Raw genomic sequence first — 21,036 nt, forward strand, 5'->3', positions numbered from 1 at the left:
AAATAGTGAAAAAGAAGAAACCCATGGAAAGACATATAACTTCATGCAAAGTATGAACAGAACCAAGAAAATTTTATGCAAAACAACTATAAGAATGTAAATAGAAAGAAAAACAAAAGTCAAAACCAAATGCTATCTTCTCTCTTTTTTCTTTTTTGAAACCCTCTTTTAGTTTGGTTTCTGAGACACCGTAATCTCTAAGTTTTTGCTTGTGGCTTTTCAAACTTTTCTTCTTTATTTATCCTTCCTTTTTTTTTTTTTTAATTTGGACTAATTACTCTGGAATTTACTTCCAATGCATGAAAAGATATTTATGTTATATCTCCAACTACATTATAAACCCTTTGAAAGTCCTTAAATTTGTATCTTCCCCAGTCTCTTGTGCAAAGTTTGATTAATTGATTAAAATCCTGGACTACAGAGAACAATTCCTCAGAATATCAGGGAGAAAGAAAAAAAAGAAATCATAATTCATGTTGGCACAGCATTTCAAGTCTTCTCAAAGCAATGCAAAATAAATGGAGGAAAACAAGGCTAACAATCATATTTAGACTAGTCAGCATAAAACTATGGTCTGGAAGGAACGTTTCCACTGAATATCAAAAAGGAAAGAAGAAATTAATGATAAATCACATTGACCCAAACATTTTAAGTTTTACTAAGTATTGTTTCATAATCCACTGAAATAGATAGCATAAATAGGATTATCTCCATTTTACCAATGAAGAAATAAATTAAGACTCAAACTAAAGGGATTTGCTCAAGGAAACAGTCTCATGATCTTGATTTGAACACAAGGCCTGCTAACTCCATTTCCCAATCTCTTCTCATTGTGTTATACTACTTCTTTTTGGGAGGAAATATGTTAGACTTAATTTATTATAATATCTAGATGGCACAGCGGATAGAATTCCATCTGTGATGTCAGGAAGACCTGAGTTCAAATACAGCATCAAATACTTACTGTTTAACCCTGTTTGCCTTAGTTTCCTCATCTCTAAAGTGAGCTGGAAACGTAAATGGTAAACCACACCAATATCTTTGCCAAGAAAAATCCACATCGGGTCATGAAGAGCTGGATAATATTGAACAACAGCAAAGATTTATTATTTCATGAATTGGGAGTAGAGCCAGAGTAATTTAGACTAAGACCATTTTCCTATTCTTGAAGATTAGTTATTAAACTTATTCTATTGTATGTTACTGAAAATCCTGCATTTCACTAAATTAATATTTCTTCACCACCCACAGCTTTCCTACAAATAAAAAAGGTGTGCTTTGATCATTTGAGCCTGATTATAAGTGAGTGAGCAGAGAGATCTAAATCAGTAAAAGTAAAAGTTAAAATGCCAAGTCTGTTTTCGTTGTGAAGGAGCCCACTGACACTGAACCAATACACACACACACACACACACATATACGGGGGAGCTGGGGCGGGGGGGGGGGGGGAGCCCTTTCTTCTCCTCTGGTCTTTTTTCTTTCCATTTTCTTTTCATTGCCTTGATTATTTCACTCAGTGTTGTAGGTTATTCAATCAACAAGCATTTATTAAGTGCCTGCAATGTGTCATGTACTGTGTACCCTAACTCAAGCAAAACAAATAAAGGAAAAACCGTCCTTGCCTTCAGTGAGCTCATGTTCAAAAGAAACACGTGGAAGATATATACAAATAATGCATGATGACCTTATGGGTGAAGGCTCTAGCAACTATTCAGTGAAAAGACTATTTATTTAAAATTTCTGATCTATTTAAAATTCTTTCTCTACTTAAGACTTTTTGTTGGAAGGAAGGAAGGAAGGAAGGAAGGAAGGAAGGAAGGAAGGAAGGAAGGAAGGAAGGAAGGAAGGAAGGAAGGAAGGAAGGAAGGGACAGAAGGAAAGAAGGAAAGAAAAGAGGGAGAGAAGGAAAGAAAAGAGGGAGAGAAGGAAAGAAAAGAGGGAGAGAAGGAAAAAGGGAGAGAGAGGGAAAAAGGGAGGGAGAAAGGGAGGGAGGAAGGAAAAGAGGGAAGGAGGAAGGAAGAGAGGGAGGGAGTGGAGGGAGGGAAAGAGGGAGGAAGGAAAGAAGGAAGGGAGTAGAGGGAGAGAGGGCGGGAGGGAAGGAGAAGAAAAAGGAAGAAGGAAGGAAAGAAAAAAGAAAAAAAAGGAAAAAAAGAAAGAAAAAGAAAGAAAAAGAAGCAAACAAAGAGAGCTGGCTGTGCTGATCAGTACAACCTAATGACTGTCAATTTTAAATTGGGTCTTTGAGGTGGAAAAGCCCTTAGAGATCTCTAGTCAAGTCCAACTCATTTCACAACTTATTAAAATACAGCCAAGACAAATGAGTCAGACAGGGATTCATTTAAAGAATAAAGATACAAAAACAAGTCTCCTCACTCCTTACACTTTTTTGGTCTGAAGGTGTCTGTGGTTTCAGCAAATAGTTATTAGCTGCTTAATACATTCAAAGCTTTAAAATTCCTTTGATTGTATGATATGACTAAGAGTTTCTAAATAATTAAAGTCATGGATTATTTAGCGGCCCATGAATAGAAATGCACATGGTTGGGAGAGGACTCCAGCATATTCCCAAGGAAGGACTGACTACCCTCCCCAAGTTTCATAAAAGATGTCATCCAAGAACTGTAAAACCCAAGAAGCGGAGAGGTTCATTATAGACAAGAGCAAGGGATTAGAGAAGGATTGCCCTCATGCAGCTAGGTGCCATGATTGATGGAGTTGCTGGGGCTGTACTCAGGAAGACCTGAGATTATATTCAGCCTCTGATAATAACTTGGTATATGACTATGGGTAAACCATTTAATTTCAGTTTGACTCAATTTTTTCAACTGTAAAATGGGGATAACAATAACATCTACTTTATTGTGTTGTAGTCGGGATCAAATAAAATAGTTGTAAAGTGCTTCTGGTTCATGGTTGCTACATTAATACTAACAATTATTATTATAATTTTTTATTACTATCTACACAATATTTAGAGATCTCAAGGGAAATACTCCTTCAAATGAGAACTCTACAGGGTGAGTGATGGGCAGTGATGGGTGATACAATCTGCATCAAAGTAAATGCAAAGAATTGTTCTAGGTCTGGATTGTAAAGATTAAAAGCATATAATTCAAGGAGCTTCCAGTCTAGTAGAAGAGATGGCGCCATATATAAGAATTGTTATAAAGTTATAACATAGTTATGTGTATAGCAGAGTTGACCTCTTAGAGATTCTCTCTAAGACTCATGGAGAAAACAGCACTTCTAGCTGGGGAAATAAGAAAGGCAGATTCTGTGGGGTGCACAGGGACCCTACCCCCTAACTCAGAGCAGCCCCATAAAGGCCCAAATGTCACAGTATGTACAATGAAAATATCAAGACTAGTTGTAGATGAGGCAATCCCCTCTCTTGGATTCTATATCTAATAGTCTATTTGCAAATCTTCTTCTTAGTAGCTCCCAACTCCTGAAGCCTGTTGTCTCTCTAAACTCACCTTCTAGGGGAGCTAAATTTCCAGCATCTTTGGACCTAGACTTAGGCCTGAACCATGATCAGTCATTTTCCCTACTTAGGGAAGAGTTTCATCGTTTGAACGGCAAAAAGGGAATCCAAAATTTCCCATATTCCATTACTACCTCAGTAAGCATTGCTTCCTATTGAGCATGGGTTCATACAACATTAGGCTCCGCATAAAAAAAAAAAAAAAAAGAGTATTAGGTATATTAGACATGGTTATTAAAAAGAAATATCAATACCCAGTTTTATGTTGTTAAGTCTCAAGTAGGGCAGTTAACTTCAAGAAATGAAATAGAAAGGCATTTCAAGGAAATTGGAGTATTATTATTTTTTTATAACTCAACATTATCTGTAGTTTTAAGCTTTAAATTTTAGCAAGGCAGCAGCCACAGAATCAAAGTAGAAAATGTGCATGAAAAATGATGATGAAAAACTCAAAACGGATGTGAACTTTTAAATTGATTGTTTTCTTTTTGGTTAAGGAGAGAAAGGAAGGTTGGTTGGTTGGTTTTGTTTTATATAATAGGAGGGAGAGCAGTTTTTTTTTTAAACTCCCCAACTTTCTGTCATTGAATTCCAGATTCTGAACAAGTGCCTCAGTTCAATGATTGTATCTTTTAAATGATTCTTTAGATTTCCCTTCATATCCTAATAAACTGCTTGCATGTTGTGGTCTAGAGCAGGGAGGCTTTTTAAACTTTTTCTAGTCATAACCCCTTTTTGCTCCATCAAAATTTTACATAAGTCCAGATATATAAAATAGGTATACAAATCAAATGTTTACTGATAATGAAGCATAATTTCATGACTCCCACATTCAGTTACACAACCTTCTATGGGATTGCAATCCATAGTTTAAGAAACTTTGAACTAGAGCAGTAACCTCCAGGGTGAGAGATATGCATCCCTTGGGCATGCAAGGGATGATCCAGCAGAGTCTGTGGGGAAAAAAAAAATTAGAATTGAGGAAAAGAGTGCAGTTGTTCTAGCTGCTAGTAACTATCACCAGCTTCTGCCATTCTCATCTTTCTACATGTGCCTAAGAAGGGGGCTACAATGGGCTGTCAGATATATGAGCTCCTCCAAAGGCCTGCATGATCCCATGAATAGAATGAAATGGGATAGATTTCGATGGAATTTATGATCATTTTTTCCCAATACATTATAAAATGAGATTTTTTTTTGCTTATAAAACTATATTTTCCCAATTACATTCTTACTGGATCTTACCAACAATATAAATCATATTGTACTCTTGGATACATTTTGCAAAGACTGGGATTCATTATTTGGAATATGATTTTCTATCTTCTTGAGCATAGCAGTTAAGACAGGTAGAACAAATCATTATGAATCATCTTATTTAGAACCATTTGTCTTTGAGGTCAGATTCTATTATATGAATCTGTAAAAATTTCATAAAATCTGGATATATTGCCTTTAGGTTAGACCCTGGGCAAGCTTGTGGAATAAAGTTCTACCTCTATGGAACTCCCCAGTCTGCATGACCTTGGACAAAGTGATAGGATTATAGCAGAAGGAATCTTAGAAACACAGCACTTAGTCTAATACTCTTTTTTTTACATGAGATTGTGGTATTCAGAGTTTAAGAAACTAGTCCAAGCTCATTTAGTTCTTAAATATCTGAGGTATGATTTGAACCCTGGTTTTAACTGCAAATCCAGTCCCCCATACACTATAACATGTTGTCCCTCACTTTTTCACTTGAAAAATGGCAGTGATTCTTGTACTTGTAGTGATTCAATTGAAAAATTGGTGAGGCACAAATGAAAATTATGTATTCAATACTTTAAAAGCACCATGCCAATTGTCAGTTATTGTATTGCCTACTTGCTCACAATGTTAGAAAGCATGAAAATGTTACTACAGATGCTAACAAATGATGCACATTATAATAGTACCCCCTCAAAAAGCACAGATGGCACCATATTGTCAATGGATATACTCAGGGTCTGCTAAAATAACAGCTGGACCCCACAGCAGCTAGCAAGTTTTGATTTTAGAGAGATCACAAAGATAATATCTTTTCTAATCTCTTTACTGTGGAATAAGTTTAAATGCCCTTAACATTAAATACACACACACACACACACACACACACACACACACACACTTTAACCTTTAACAGCCTTTTAAAAATTTTCCAAGAATGGCAAATCCTTATCCATCATAAACATTTTTAATTTTACACTAAGATATAAATGACTGATATATCTTTTTTCTCCCATGAGCTCTTGCTAGGAAAGGGCACTAGAACTGAAGAAGGAATGTGGGAAGAGAGGAGTAAACAAAGAGACATGGAGGCAGAACTTTGTGTACTTCAAGCTTGCCCAAGGCCTAATCTGAAGGCACTATACAGGTTTTATGAGAATTTTTTTTATGGATTTATATGATAGAATCTCAAAGTCAAATGGTTCAAAGCAAGGGATGATTCATAATAATGTGTTCTACCTGTCTTAGCTAAGCTCAAGAACAGAAAAAACAATCCAAATAATTAATCCCAGATGTTGACACACGCTATCCAAGATATGATATGATTTATTTTGTTGGCAAGACTCAATGAGAATGTAATTGGGAAAAATTGTCTTGTAAATTTAAAAAAAAAATCTTATCTTAGATCTTGGAAAGATGAATGCAGATTCCATTGAAATCTATCCCATTCCATTTCATTCATGGAATTCTTTTCTCCTATAGAGATGAAATAAATTTTGGTCCTATCTAATGCCATCTGTATGACCACTGGAAAGTCATTTTTCCAGCTGAGCCTCTGTCTAATCATCTGTAAAGTGAGAATATCATTATTATTACTATTATTACCAACCTCAGACAGTTGTAGTAAAGAAAGGTTTTCTAAACCTTTTGCAGCCATAGGGTTCCAGGTTTATATTTATCATAATTATATGTCTCATCTTCATGTAACTTTGGGGACCAAAAAGCCAAAAAGATTAAGGGGCACATACCTTTTGAAAACCTCAAGATTGCCAAGTGAAATACATGCACCTACCTGTAGATTCTGAAGACCTCCATATGCTGTAAATAATAGCAGAAATCCAAAGGCAATCACAAGAATATTCTTTAAGTTTCTTTCCATTTTGTTTACTTAAAATCTTCAGTTATTAGTTGAGGGTGTAAATCTGTATTTCCTTAAGTAACCAAGCAGAGCTTCAAGGTGAAAAAGAAGTCTGGGCTTTGAAGTGACAGCCTCCCTTCTTCATCTAAAGAGAAAGAACCTGTGGAGCCATTAAGGCTAGTTAATGAACTTTGTAATCACTATCATCTAACACTCCCACAAAATGTTGTTAATTATTCACTTTCTCCAGAACATCAACAACAATTTTTTCCAACAGGACAAAAGATTAGTATTTTTGACAAATAGTGTGGTGTGTGTGTGTGTGTGTGTGTGTGTGTGTGTATTTGTGTTTTCTTTCCAAGTAGACAATCGAATGTGCTTTCCCATCTATGTAATGTGCTGAAATCAGTGAGTTGGTACAAAAAAAAAAAAAAAAAGAAAGTCTTTTATTCCCAAATAACAAAAAGTAAACACTAGTTCTTGCCCCTGAGAGCAGCTAGCATAATTATAAGGTACTATGGATGGTCAAATACTTCTTTATTACAAAACACAAGCTATAAGATTATGTAACATAATAAAAGCAAGAACAATGATATTTTTTCCCATTTAAAAACTTAAAATTTGACCTTAGAAAGTTAATTTAAAAAAACCTGTGATTTATCTTATTTTAAAATAGATTTGAGCTTGCATGACAATCCTTTTGAGCTGGAGAAAATATAGCCAATGGGTACAGCAATGGAAATCTAATTAAGATAGTATAAACTTTATGCTTTGAGGGAATTAACCATCTCCCAAATTCCTCATGTCACTCCACACTTTACAAGTAAGAGTTGGCAGGGCAATTATTTCTGCTTGTAGTAGCAGAACATGTGAAGCATCTTCTTTTTGTCTTTAGTCACATGATTTGCTTAAGTAGCCTTATTACCATTATATGAAAATACTTTTGCTATAAAAACTGGCATATCCAAATTTTGACACAATTTTTATAAGCCAGGAGGTCTTAGCTTGGTTTACATAAACTTATTTTAAAAAATATATTTTGATAATTGGGTTTTAATTTCAATGGTTTTCCTCACCATCCTAAGAATTGTATTTTGTGCATTTAAAAGCATTATTCTATTATTATTCTATAAGAAACAACCAGCAGTATGATCTTAGAGAGGCCCGGAGAAACTTACATGAACTGATACTGAGTGAAATGAGCAGAACCAGGAGAACATTATACATAACAAAGGCAAGATTGTATGGTAATCAATTCTGATAGATGTGGCTCCTCTCTGCAATGAGATGACTGAGGCCATTTCCAATGATCTTGTGATGAAGAGAGCCATCTGTACCCAGAGAGAGGGCTGTGGGAACTGAGAGAGGGCTATGTTAGATTACAACATAGCATTTTCACTTCTTTTATTGTTGTTTGCTTAATTTTTATTTTCTGTCTCATTTTATTTCTTTTTTGATTTCATTATTCTTATGCAGCAAGATAATTGTATAAATGCATAGCCTTATATCGAATTTACATATATTATTACCATGTTTAACACATATTGGATTACTTGTCATCTAGGAGAGGGGATGGGGAGAAAAGGGGAAAAATGGACCACAAAGTTTTGCAAGGGTCAATGGTGAAAAATTATCCTTGCATATGTTTTGAAAATAAAAAGCTTCAATTAAAAAAAAAGATTAAAACCATTATTCTGAGAAAAAGTCTATAGACAACTCCAGATTGCCAAAGGGGGCTCATAACACCAAAGAGTTTAAGCAACTTCTATGAAAAACTGATTATCATATCTCTCCATTCATATTAACAAACTTTTATCATTATTTTCAACTTCTACCTGATGTTGGTAATTAATATTTATTTTCTGATGATAAAATGAAAAGACCAAAGAAAATCTGGCCCTCAATAGTCCAGAGGATTTCTAATAGCAAGCTTATCTTTTAGTTTTCTATAAAATATAAGCTCCTCCAAGGCAAGAACTTTTTTGTTTTGTATCTCCAGCACATGACAAATGGCATGTCTCAATCAATATTCATAGTATCATAGATTTAGAACTGAAGGTAATCTTAGAAGGCATCTTTCTAATCCAGTCCTTTTGTTTTGTAGATGCCAATGGTCACAGAAGTGTTGAGGCTAGTATTCAAACCAAGGACCTCTGTTTCCCAATTCAGTGCTTTTCCCACTGTACTAGACTTTTTTGTGTGTTGAATTGGATTGCTATTTCATAATTCAAAAGTCATTTCATAACTATCAGTTGTATGTTACTTAAGATTTTCCTCTTATTCTAGCCACATTAAAAAAGCAGGCTGGGGATGATCTAGATACAAGTTTTTTCAGAACTCTCTGCCAGTTCTGGTAAACTGCAGCACTGACTGTTCCCTTCTTCCCCCAGCCATATATAAGAAAGATGAAGCAGAAAAACTAATGCTCTACGTGCCATGGTCCTTGTCCAACCACAATATTCCTTCGAAATTCTAACATTATTATTTATCTGTACCACATAACCAATAAGCTCCCACCACCACAAATTCCTCTCCCTGTATTAATTTTTAGCCATATATGAGCAAGCTGTTCCTACTCTTCCCACTCTCATTCTCTCATGCCTACACTCCTTTTCCTTTCCCCACCCACATTTGAAATTGCTGTTCCAAAGTCAACAAAGGTCCCATCAATCTATGGTCTCAATGACTAGCTTCCCTGGATAATATTATCTCTTTATCATCCTCTCTAGAATTGGATGGAGAGGACTTCATTTGCATTCCTCCCCACTCCATCTTCCATACCAACAAACTATTCTGTTTCTTCAGTTTTAGAAGGAAATTCAAATACTCATGGCTTTCCATTGACCTTTCAAGACTCATTTTCCTACCTTTACTCAGCATTCTCTCTTCCTTTGAGGTTTACTACAACAAAAATTTCCACTTATTTCAGGTCATGGCAGCTTTTTCTTTATATTTCCACTACTTAATTCCCACCTGATATATGGTAAGTACTTAATAAATCCCTGTTGACTGACACAACCAGATAGATTCTAAATCAATTCCTTCCTCTCTCAAGAAGTTCAGAAAGGGACTTATCTTTCTCTCCTCCCATTTCCTGACTTTATACTAAGGTGTTTCAACTTTAGTCATGATGCTCCTTCAAACTTCCTTGCTTCCTAATTTCTCAGATTCCTACAATCTTATAACCTAGCTTATTATTCCATCTCAGTCACACAAAGAGAACACTTGTGGGAAATGTGGAGATACATTGTTTATCCATATCTTAGTGTGGCTGAGATGGAATGATGGATTAGATTATAATAAGATTATAGGATACAGTGGATCTCACCATTCCTTACACTTCCTTAATTAACTTTCCTTAATATGACCACAATTTGTTATTCCTTTCTGTGTAACCATTCCTAAAGCAGTTCTTTGTTTACACTATGTATTCCAAACATTCCATCCCTTAGGATTTTCTCAGGCTATTACTCCTGCTCCAACTTCATTTTCCTTCCTTTCCAATCTGGATGTTTTGGTTAGTCAGTTAATTCCATATTATCCTGTACTCTTGAATCCCTTAGTTCCTTTTCTTATTTGCTACTAATCCCCTTCCAAACCTCAGTACAAAATTACTCCTACCATCTGCTTTTCCTCTCCTATTCATGTGCCACTGAATGGAGCTAGAAGTGCAACTGTACTGACTGGGAACATTCTAAATTTATTTTATCTCACTTCACCAGAGCCCTTATGTTATAAAGGCAGAATTTTCTTATCTCTCTAATTCATATCCTCTTTTTCCATAGATACTATTCCATACCTTCTCTTCTCTTGTCAAGTCTCCTAAACCTCCTTACATTTCCTCTCAGCTGAGGACACTGGTGATTATTTACTGAGAAAATTGAGACCATTTAATGTAAGCGTCTTCTTCTTCTCATTCTTTCCTTCTCATAAATCCTTAAACTGCTTTCTTCTTTTTTACCCTGTTCTTTGACAGTGATGTGGTCTTTTTTTTTTTTTTTTGCCAAGGCCAACCCCCTCTTTTGTGCCTTCATTTCCATTTATTCACATTCTTTTCTGCAGATTTTAAGCTCAACAACACCCCATCTTTCTAATCTTCAACTTTTCCTTGTCTGCCGATTCCTTCTTTACTAACATCAAATATGGCCAAGTCTCCCCTATCCATAAAAAATATTTATTAGATTTCATTATCCTCTCAAGTTCTCATCCTACATCTCTGTTACCTTGTTCAGCCAAAGTCCTAAAAAAAATCTTTCTAAGATCTGTGGCTCTTATTCATTATTTAACCTTTTACAACGTAGTTTCCTACATCATCATTCAACTGGAATTGTCATGCTAAAGTAATCAACAGTTTTTAATGACCACATTTGATATTTTTCTTCAGTCTTCATCATTCTTAATCTATTCCAATCAATAGAGATTTATCAATGGATTTACTTATTATATTACATTATGTATTTACTTATTACATGACAAAAATGAACAAAAGTTGGGGATACAGAGTAAAAAAAAATCCAAAAATCTATGGTCTTAGCCCTTCAAAAAGACTTTCTGATTTCAGATGCGGCATTCTGTCTACTATACACTTGCTACCTCAGAAAAAGATATATCTGCCCAGAATTGATAGCTCTCCAACTTGATCAATTTCTAAATACTCCATGATGTACCTACCATATCTACCCTGCTGATCAGGTTTCCATAAGGAGATAATGGGGGCTCATCCATAGTGGTTAAAAGCCACTATATCCTTATCACATATTTTTGCTGCATTTGGGCAAAGTAAACCTCTTTTTGTTAATGTTCAATGACTTGTAATTGCTTCATTTCATCCCAACATTGAATCTGAATTTTAAAAGTGTTGTTGTTGGGCTCATGGTCAGCATAAACACAACTATATACATATAAGATATACTTAGTGTAAAATGTAGGTAATTGTCTAGGGAAATGATTAGCAGCTAGAAGGATAAGGCAGGAGAAACCTCCTAGAAAAGATGAAAGTTTAGCTTAATTAATAAATACTTATTTCCTTCCTACAAGCCTCTTTTACAGGACTGTAAACTTCTTTTTCACTGCAGCATGCTGTCATACCAAAAAAAAAAAAGTACTCCATCTAAATTTTGATCACTTAGGTTCAAATTCTCACCCCCATCACTTATTACCCCAGGTGATCTTGAATTATTTGCAACCTGCCTAGGTCACAGTTTCCTAATCTATAAAATTAAGGAGCTAAACTCTATAATTTCTAATTTTCCTTCCAGCTTTCTAAATCTATGATTCTATGACTAATGAAAGGTGTGTGCATTATTCCTTTTTCAGGTCCACACTTCTCTTAGATCTCATTAACTGGTGGATTATTAATAGGAATGGATTCATAAGGGATATAAAAGCTTAGGCTTGGAAACAGAAAGACTGATTTGTCTTTCTTCTGGCATATATTGTCTGTGTGATCACAGATAAATCACATAATCTCTCAGTGATCTAAGCAACTTTCCACATGCCAGTGAATTTTCTCTCAGATTTTTCAATGTTCAGATTGACACTAGGAAATTCCATTGAATTCTCAAGTCTGGAAATTAGCAAAATATCACTAGAGTTTCACAAACTAACAAGGAAGTATTTAACAGTACAGATGAGGGCAGGGTGTAACTGGAGACCTTTGCCTGTATCCCTACAGGTCAGCTCTCTGTCCCTCTTAGATATCTCTTACTCATTGATGCTAGCATCACCCTTGGACCTATATGAAGAAAATGCTATCTTCTTACACTGAATGTTATTTATAATTAATTATGACTATTTTTAGAAAACTTTTTAATCAAAATGCCTTGGGCTTTTAGCTCCTCTAAAGGCTACTGAGATTTTGGCTTTAATTTGACATTCTCGTTTCTCCTAACTCTCTCTATCTTAGATATTTAACTGTTTGGTTCAATCTGAACTGAGACATTTCTTAGTCTCTTCAATTCTATCAACCTAGGAGGAGAGGAGCTTCCGAGGATTATACTCTCTGTTACTTCCCACAATTTCTTGGGGGTATTTTTCTTGATTACAGATTCTACATTCCCTCCTTCCCCTCCAAGAAAGTGTGTGTTTATACACACATACACACACACACACACACACACACACACAAACACACATATATCCATCTATAAGGTGTCTTTATGATTCTCTTCTTCTTTTCCATCAAAAAATATCATCTATAAAATGAGAAATTTAGAATCAATGATCTCTAAGATCCTTTCTAGCTCTAAAATGCATCTGCTATGTAACTGGTTTCCAGGACAACCATACTTCTCTGGTACTATATTTTTTTCCTTTGTCTTTATTGGTCAATAATTCACCTATGTTGAAAGACATTTTTTAAGGGTATATTGCATAATTTGGCTTTCTGTCAGATCAGCGTGTGCCTTAAGTAGACTCTTTCCCATCTCCAATTTTATCTTCTGAATCCTTTAAATATTATTTGAAGAGACTAATGTTTAAATGGAGTTGAACAGTGACTTCCTTACCCTTTTCTTACTAAAGCAGGGATTCTTAACCTTTCTGTTGTCATGAAAACTTGATATTTCCAATGAATGACATTGAGAAAAATTCTTTCCCAAAAGGAGCTTTGTTGCCTTCAGGCAAAACAAAGGAAAGCACCTGCTCAATCTGAAATCAGTTACATATTTTTCTCAAAAATTTCCCCAAACCTAGACTTTGATTCTGAGTTTCACTGGCTTTTCCAACAGTGTACACTTCAGTCTTTTAATCTTGTAACTTCCTGTTGCAATTAACTTTGTTACCCTTGTTTTATTTTCTGCTTTCTCTTAAGATTTTAAGTAGTTTAAATCGAAACAAACAAAATAATGGTCTGGCAATCTGGCAAAGTCTATGGACTACATTTCATAATAATGTTTTTAAATGTATAAAATAAAATATATATGATAATAAAAGAAATATATATACATATTACATATATATTATATAGGACCATATTATCAGGTAAAAAACCATGGAAGATTCATCTCATCCTTCACTCCAGGAATTAATTACTGTATATTGAGGGTATAAGGAGAGGAGAAAAGTATATAATTAGAGTGGAAAAGACAGTCTGGTCAGTTTTAAATACCAATTGGATTTTAGAAGTAGCTTTGGTCTTATTAAAACAAATATTTGATGAATACCAAAACCAGAGATAATATTGAAATGTTTAAGATTTCAACATACGCATTCTGTTTCATTAATATTGGTATCTCTACAGTATCATCAACTTGGGCAAAGTAAGGTTTGATTCTTTTCTGTTTGAATTATGATTATCACTTCTAAGGGGCTAGTATCATGGCTACTTGCCATAATTTGGAAAAACATAAAAAATTCAATTATCATTTTTCTAGCCACTAGATGACACTGTTTTGCTATTTCTCAGTAGCTCCAGGTTTATCATTAACCCCAAGGTGTGACAGAAATGAGTGTCATTTAATCAGATTTTAAATAATTAAACTTCCTGACAAGAAATCAGAGATTGTTCATAATTTTAAGGGAAATGCAATCAGTGCTTTAGTCTTTTTACAAAAAAGTGTTCATGTAAGCAGATTATCATCATTCTTGACATTTTAAAATGGTATTTCAGCTGTTAAAAAGCAGCAACAAAGACATAATCCTTCTTATTAACAAATAATATAGATTGTTTGGGTCCACACAGACAATGAAAAAATCAGTTGCATTCATTAAGAATTCCCACTGTTGAAATATACAGCATGTGAGTGTGATTGTATAGTGTGTGTGTTACAAAGAAAAATTTAAAAGCAGCACAACTTCAGTAGACTAAGCTTGAATATAGTATCCTTGTGTTTCTTGCTTGAGGATAGATTACCTTTGGCCGACTGTTGCAAACCATCTAGCATGCTGAAAAGAGCATTCAAGTCTACCAGGCTTTCAGATGAAGCAATAGCTTTCTTCATTCACCTTTGAATCGGATGATTTCACAGGTACCTACCACCCCCAACATTCTATGATCCTTTAAAGGAGATAAGCAGCTTTGGTCTTCCCTCAAAAATTTTTAGCTTGCCTGACTCTGGAGGGGCTACATCTAAGAATTAAAGCTGGATTCAATCAACATTCCTCATTCTGTCCTTCACTGCTCAGCCGAGAAGAGACAAGGAGCCCAATTAGGGAAATAGGTTTTGTGTTAAGACTCCAGTTTGTTAGACGCCCATCTGAGACCCCTGAAGCTCATTTCCATTAATACCAAGAGAGGGCATTGACCTTCACTCCGAGCTGTCTCAGCTGGAAGAGACCCTAAAGGGATCCTAAAGGAGAATTGGAATATTTTGCAGAGACTCAGCTTTTTTATTCCTTTCATCTAAACATTATATATAGATTCTCTGAGCCCTCCAGGTAGTTCCTCTTTGAAAGTGCTTTTGACTGTCCTTTGAGGTGTTTTTTTTTTTTTTTTTAATCTCCTTTGCCAAGGTTACCCTTCTCATATCCCATATAAGAAACTTGTGCTGCTGAAAATACAGAAATAATGCCTAGAAGTCTGTCTTTTCTGAGAAATTTGTGGAATCCTTGCCAATGACAAATGACCAGTGGTCATTTTGTACCACGATGTAGAAGTCTCTGGTAGGTCTGTAGTACATCACATTTGACAATGCGTTCAGTCTTCTTGTCAGTCTTACTAGATTTTAAAGCACTTCTGACTCGATCAAGAAAATCATTCCATCTATTTCTTCTCATCTAGGCTTACTTCTGATTCCTTAAAGAATGAATTGTATATATAAAATACACATGCACAAACATATTAAGCCTATGTTTTGTAGTAAGTTTATTTTTAATGCACATTGCTTTATGAATCATATTGGGAGAGAAAAATTAGAGCAAAAGGGAAAAACCATGGGAGAGAGAAAAAGAAAAAAAACCGAAAAAAGAAGTGACTATAGCATGTGTTGATTTAAATTCTGTTTCCTTAGTTCTTTTTCTGGATGCAGATGGCATTTTCTATCCAAAGTCTATTGGAATTACTTTGGATCACTGAATAACAGAAGAACCAAGCTTTTCATAGATGACCATTGCACATTCTTGCTCTTATTGTGTACAATGTATTCTTGGTTTTGCTTGTTTCACTCAGCATCAGTTGATGTGAATCTTTCCAGGCTTTTCTATAATTAGCTTGTTCATCATTTTTATAGAACAACAATATCCCATTACATTCATATATCACAACTTGTTCAGCCATTTCCCTATTGATAGGCATCTACCCCTTTTCCAACTCTTTGTGAACACAAAAATGCTGCTACAAATATTTTTGCACATGGGTACTTTCCCCTCCTTTATGATTTCCTTGGGATACAGACCTAGTAATGGCATTGCTGGGTCAAAGATATACACAGTTTTATAGCCCTTTGGGCATAGCTCCAGATTGTTTTCCAGAATGGTTGGATTATTTCACAACTCCACCAACAATACATTAGTGTCCTAATTTTCCCACATCCCTTCCAACATTTATCATCGTCTTTCTCTGTCATTTTAGCCAATCAGAAAAGTGTGAGGTAATATCTAAGAATTGTTTTAATTTGCATTTTTCTAATCAATAATGATTTAGAGAACTTTTTCATATAAGTATAAATGGCTTTAATTTCATCATTTGAAAATTGTCTGTTCAAATCCTTTAATCATTTATCAATTGAGGAATGACTTGTATTCTTATAAATTTGACTCAGTTCTTTATATATTTTAGAAATGATACCTTTATCAGAAATACTGGCTGTAAAGATTTTCCCAGCTTTGTACGTCCCCTTTAAGCTTGTTTCTATTGGTTTTATTTGTGCAAAATATTTTTAATTTAATGTAAAACTAGCTATTCATTTTGCCTTTTATAACATTCTCTAGTTCTTCTTTGGTCCTCTCTTCTCCAAACATCTGATAAGTAAATTATCCCTTGTTTTCCTAATTTGTTTATGGAATCATCCTTTATTCCCAACTCATATATCCATTTGACCTTATTTTGGTATGGGGTGTGGGATTTTGGTTTATTCCAAATTTCTGACATATTATTTTCTAATTTTCCCAGCAGTTTTTGTTAAATAGTGAGTTCTTACTCCAGAAGCTAGAGTATGGGGGGTTATCAAAAACTAGATTGATATAGGCTTTGAATATTGTGTCATGAGCCAGTATCAAATGATTTTGATTACTGTTGCTTTATAATACAAATTTAGGCTTGATTCTGCTAAGCTACCATCCTTTGTATTTTTTTTTCATTAATTCCCTTAATATTCTTGACCTTTTGTCCTTCCAGATGAATTTTGTTATTATTTTTCAAGTTTTATAAAATAATGTTTTGGTAGTTTGCTATGGCACTAACAAGTAGACAAATTTAGGCAGAATTGTTATTTTATTATATTAGCTTGGCTTAGCCATGAACAATTGATTTTTTTCCAGTTGTTTAGAACTGACCTTTATTTGTGTGAGAAATATTTTGTATTTGTATTCATATAATTCTTGGGTTTGTCTTAGCAGCAAGACAATGCTCACCCCCCCCCCAAGTATTTTATTTTGTCTACAGTAATTTTAAATGGAATTTCTCTTTCTATCTCTTGCTGATGGGCTTTGTCAGTGATATCTAGAAATGCTGATGATTTGTGTGGGTTTATTTTATATCTTGCAAATTTGCTAAAGCTGTGAATTGTTTTCAGTAGATTTTTGAATGGTTTTCTAGAATTCTCTAAGTATATCATCATATCATAAAACTATAATAGTTTTATATCTTCATTGCCTATTCTAATTCCTTTAATTTCTTTTTTTTTTCTTAGTACTAAAGCCAGCATTTCTAGTACAATGTTGAATAATAGTTGTGATAATGGGTATCCTTGTTTCATCCCAAAAGGGTACAGCTTCTCTCCATTACAAATAATGCTTGCTATAGATCTTAGATAGATACTGCTTATTATTTTAAGGTAAGCTCCGTTTATCCTTGTGCTCTCTAGCGGTTTTTTAATATGAATAGGTGCTATATTTTGTCAAAAGCTTTTTCTGCATCTATAGAGATTATCAATGGTTTCTGTTGCTTTTGTTATTGATGTGGTTGATTATGATAAAAGTTTTCCTAACATTGAACCAGCCCTGCATTCCTGGTATAAATCCCACTTGATTATGGTGTATTATCCTGCTGATAAGTTGCTGTAATCTCTTTGCTAATATTTTATTTAAATTTTTGCATTAATATTCATTAGGAAGATTGGTACATCAAACCTATTAAAAACATAATGGAAGACATCACAAAAATCCATTTGTTGAGTTTAAATATTGCCTTCTAGCAATATGGACCTGGAAAAACCTGCCTTGCTATTGGTGGAAACCTTTTGAACATACTACAGAAAAATGGAAATGACATCCTGTAGCAATATCAAATTCAACCAAATGGGTAGAATCATGGCTATATTGAATTGTGGAGTACAGGCTATTCTTTAGTAACTGACAATCAGACATATCTCACTGGACAAGACAAGTAAAGAGCAAACAGTATTTCTGCTTGAGGTAAACAAATAATGGTCTCAATTTGCTACTTTGTGGGTGGACATAGCCACAGTGACATTAACCTGGATTGGTAAATGCCCTAAAGAAATTTGGTGCTTGTTAGGATAACACACACATTTACAGATTTAATGCTTAGACATCCTCCCACCCCCACACCCAGAAAATATATCATCTATACAAATCTTACCTGGTTTATGTGGCTTTCTTGGATCCAGGATATGAGGAAGTTTGTTGCTGCTCCAATCTTTTGCAAACTCAGAACACTAAGAAGAATCTGTAATCTAGTTTTACTTGAAAAGAAAATGATGACTCATGGACTTTTTGTAAGTTGTTGTGAAGCTATTGTGTAATATTTATTTTTATTACAGCAAGAAGCAAAAGTCTTTGGAGAATAATTGGTCACTCATAAGCAGATTGCTCCCAAATTTATTTATAGTTGCTTGAATCTTTGGGTACTCTATGCTCAGTAATGATAATAAGATGTACCAGGAAAAGCCGTTTGACATAACTTAGTGGCAGGACATCTCACATTTCAAATGAATATGAAAATTTCAGTAGAAATTGTAAAACTTTGCAAATTCTAGATATTTTGTGAATTCTAGACATTTATATCCATGTAGATATCTGCTTATATTTCTAAAATGTCTTGTTTTTTTTTGTTGTTGTTGTTGAAACTATTGTTTAATATTTTAATAAATGCATTTCAATATAATTGGTTTTCTTTATAATCCATGTTTATTATTCTGATAGAGATTTAGGTGAGAAGGCTTTATTAGACTGTAGCCCTTAGGATTATGTCTGGCACTTGGTAGGCATATAGTAAATGTTTGTTGAATGAATGGAAGATTTCTGAAAATAAAATGACTTAGTTTTGCCAAATCCCTTCTAGAAAATGAGTGATTGTTGAGAACTGCTCTTCCCCCAACATCTTCTATCTCCTTCTTTCTCACCTGTGTTCCATGTATCTTTTTCCAGTGTTCAATTGGTATTTAACCATCAAATACAGTCATATTGTACATCAGCACTATGGGTAATAAGGGAAAAAAATGAGAGAAAAAAGCATTTCTGTATCACCTGCAATCCTACTCCAATTTATATATCAGCATATATACTCAAATGGCCCCATGCCTTCTAAGCAAGTTGGGTTCATTGTTTCATATGGAGGAAGGGAAGAAATATGCCATGTGCTACAAGTTGGAAAGTGAACTTAGTTGTACTTATGAAGAATGTTATTTCCCGTATAAAAGTAAAATGATAGCACTCATGACTCTCTAGTTCTTATTTTCTTAATTCACACAGTTCAATGTAGGAATTGAGTGATGGGTAGGGCCATTGGGCTAGGATGAGTATATACTAAGAATCCTTCTAAGGTAATATTCTTGGTCTGCCATTTTTATATTGTTGAAGATAAATATAATAGTTTATTTATTCCTGGATCTATGCTTGAATTTAGCTCTTGGGAGGGAGGAGGGAAAGAATAGAGGAGACACTATGGCTTCAGATGAAGAATTCAACTGAGTATGTGTTTTTGAAAGAGCAGGTGCACAGTAAATAGAGTGTAGACCCTGGAGTGAGGATGATCTCAGTTTAAATCTGACCTTAGAAACTTATTGGCTATGTGATCCTCAAATAATTTAATCCTGTTTGCTTCAGTTTTTCTCATCAGTAACCTGTAATATAACAAACCATCCTAGCATCATGAAGGACTAGACGTGAGTAACAGACTAACAATGCCACAATGGGTTGGAGAGCCGGTTATTCCTGTGATTCATAATGCATGATTAACAACTCATGTGCTTGAGTCCTAAACATTTATAGGAACATTTGACTTTATGAGGAAATGGTGCATTTCACTCAAAGTTGCAAATGCAGAAAGCACAAGACTAATATCCTATGGCAGGCCTAAACTAGGCTAGTCTAATGACTCAGGTTGGAGGTTAAAATACAATGACACACTTGTGGAACATAAAAAATCCAGTAAAAGCCACTTTACTAATTAGAAATTAAAATACAGATACTGCTTTCTCTAGGCACCAAGTTGAGTATTATAAAAGAGGATTTTTAGGCAATTGAAGATCAGGGAGAACCTCTAAAATAGAGGTTTTTAATTATTTCTATTTAATGAATTCTTTTGGCAGTCTGGAGCTCTTTTCAGAAGTCTTTAAATGTATAAAATAAAAATAGATAAGATTACAAAGGAAATAAATTTGTATTGAAATAGTTATCAAAATATTGTTTAAAAAAATAAATTCATGGACTACAGCTTAAGAATTTGTGCTCTAAAATAATTACCTTCCAAGCTAAGGAAATACTCTATTTACCCAAATCACAAAATGACCTTTACCCTTTTTTTTTCCCCCAAAGGAACAGTCCAATCTATAAGACACTGGGAGGGCAAGGACTATCAAACAATTAGGTGAAAAAAATCCAAGAAATAGGGAGAGGGAAAATTGAAATCTCTGGTCAGTTGCCATGGGCCAGTGGGAATGTGTCAATAATCTGCACTGAATAGCAACAGAGCAAGCATAATATCCCACTAACCCTCCTCAGTAACAGTCCGGGGGGTGGGGGGGAACCCAAGGATAGTTCTTATCACAGCTGGCCCATATTTCTTTCTGTGGAAAGAGAGAGCTACTACTGTTGGGAACTGAAAGCCCAACACAGCTATGTCTGCTAAGTGCTCCCAAATATCTAGACTGGCAAGGAGCTGAGATCTTTTGGCAGCCAAAGTGGTCATCTGGATCCCAGATGCACCGTGTTTAGTCCCTGAGTACCAGGCTGATACTTTGCATAGAAAAATACATTCCAGTGTCAACACTACATGAGGGAACTGTTTTTTCTTTGTCAGCTCAAATATTCTCTTTCTTTTTTACTCCATACTAGCAGCTGAACATGGTAGGCAGCTAAATGCCTGTTTCCAAAAGCAAAGAATGAG

The 21,036-nt window shown here is 34.7% G+C and overlaps 1 protein-coding gene across 1 annotated transcript in view; it reads right to left on the reverse strand.

The window, feature by feature from the left end:
- Window positions 1-18,391, reverse strand: part of UNC93A (unc-93 homolog A) — a 54,166-nt gene extending 35,775 nt beyond the window's left edge. Inside the window, exons 1-2 of the mRNA XM_051998102.1 lie at window positions 18,289-18,391; window positions 6,525-6,750 (exon numbers count right to left, since the gene is read on the reverse strand). Of these exons, the coding sequence (XP_051854062.1) occupies window positions 6,525-6,611 (87 nt within the window). The 5' untranslated portion in view covers window positions 6,612-6,750; window positions 18,289-18,391. The remainder of the gene's footprint in view (window positions 1-6,524; window positions 6,751-18,288) is intronic.
- Between the last annotated feature and the right edge of the window lie 2,645 nt (window positions 18,392-21,036).

This window comes from Antechinus flavipes, chromosome 4 (genome assembly GCF_016432865.1).
Source record: "Antechinus flavipes isolate AdamAnt ecotype Samford, QLD, Australia chromosome 4, AdamAnt_v2, whole genome shotgun sequence".
Lineage (NCBI taxonomy): Eukaryota > Metazoa > Chordata > Mammalia > Dasyuromorphia > Dasyuridae > Antechinus > Antechinus flavipes.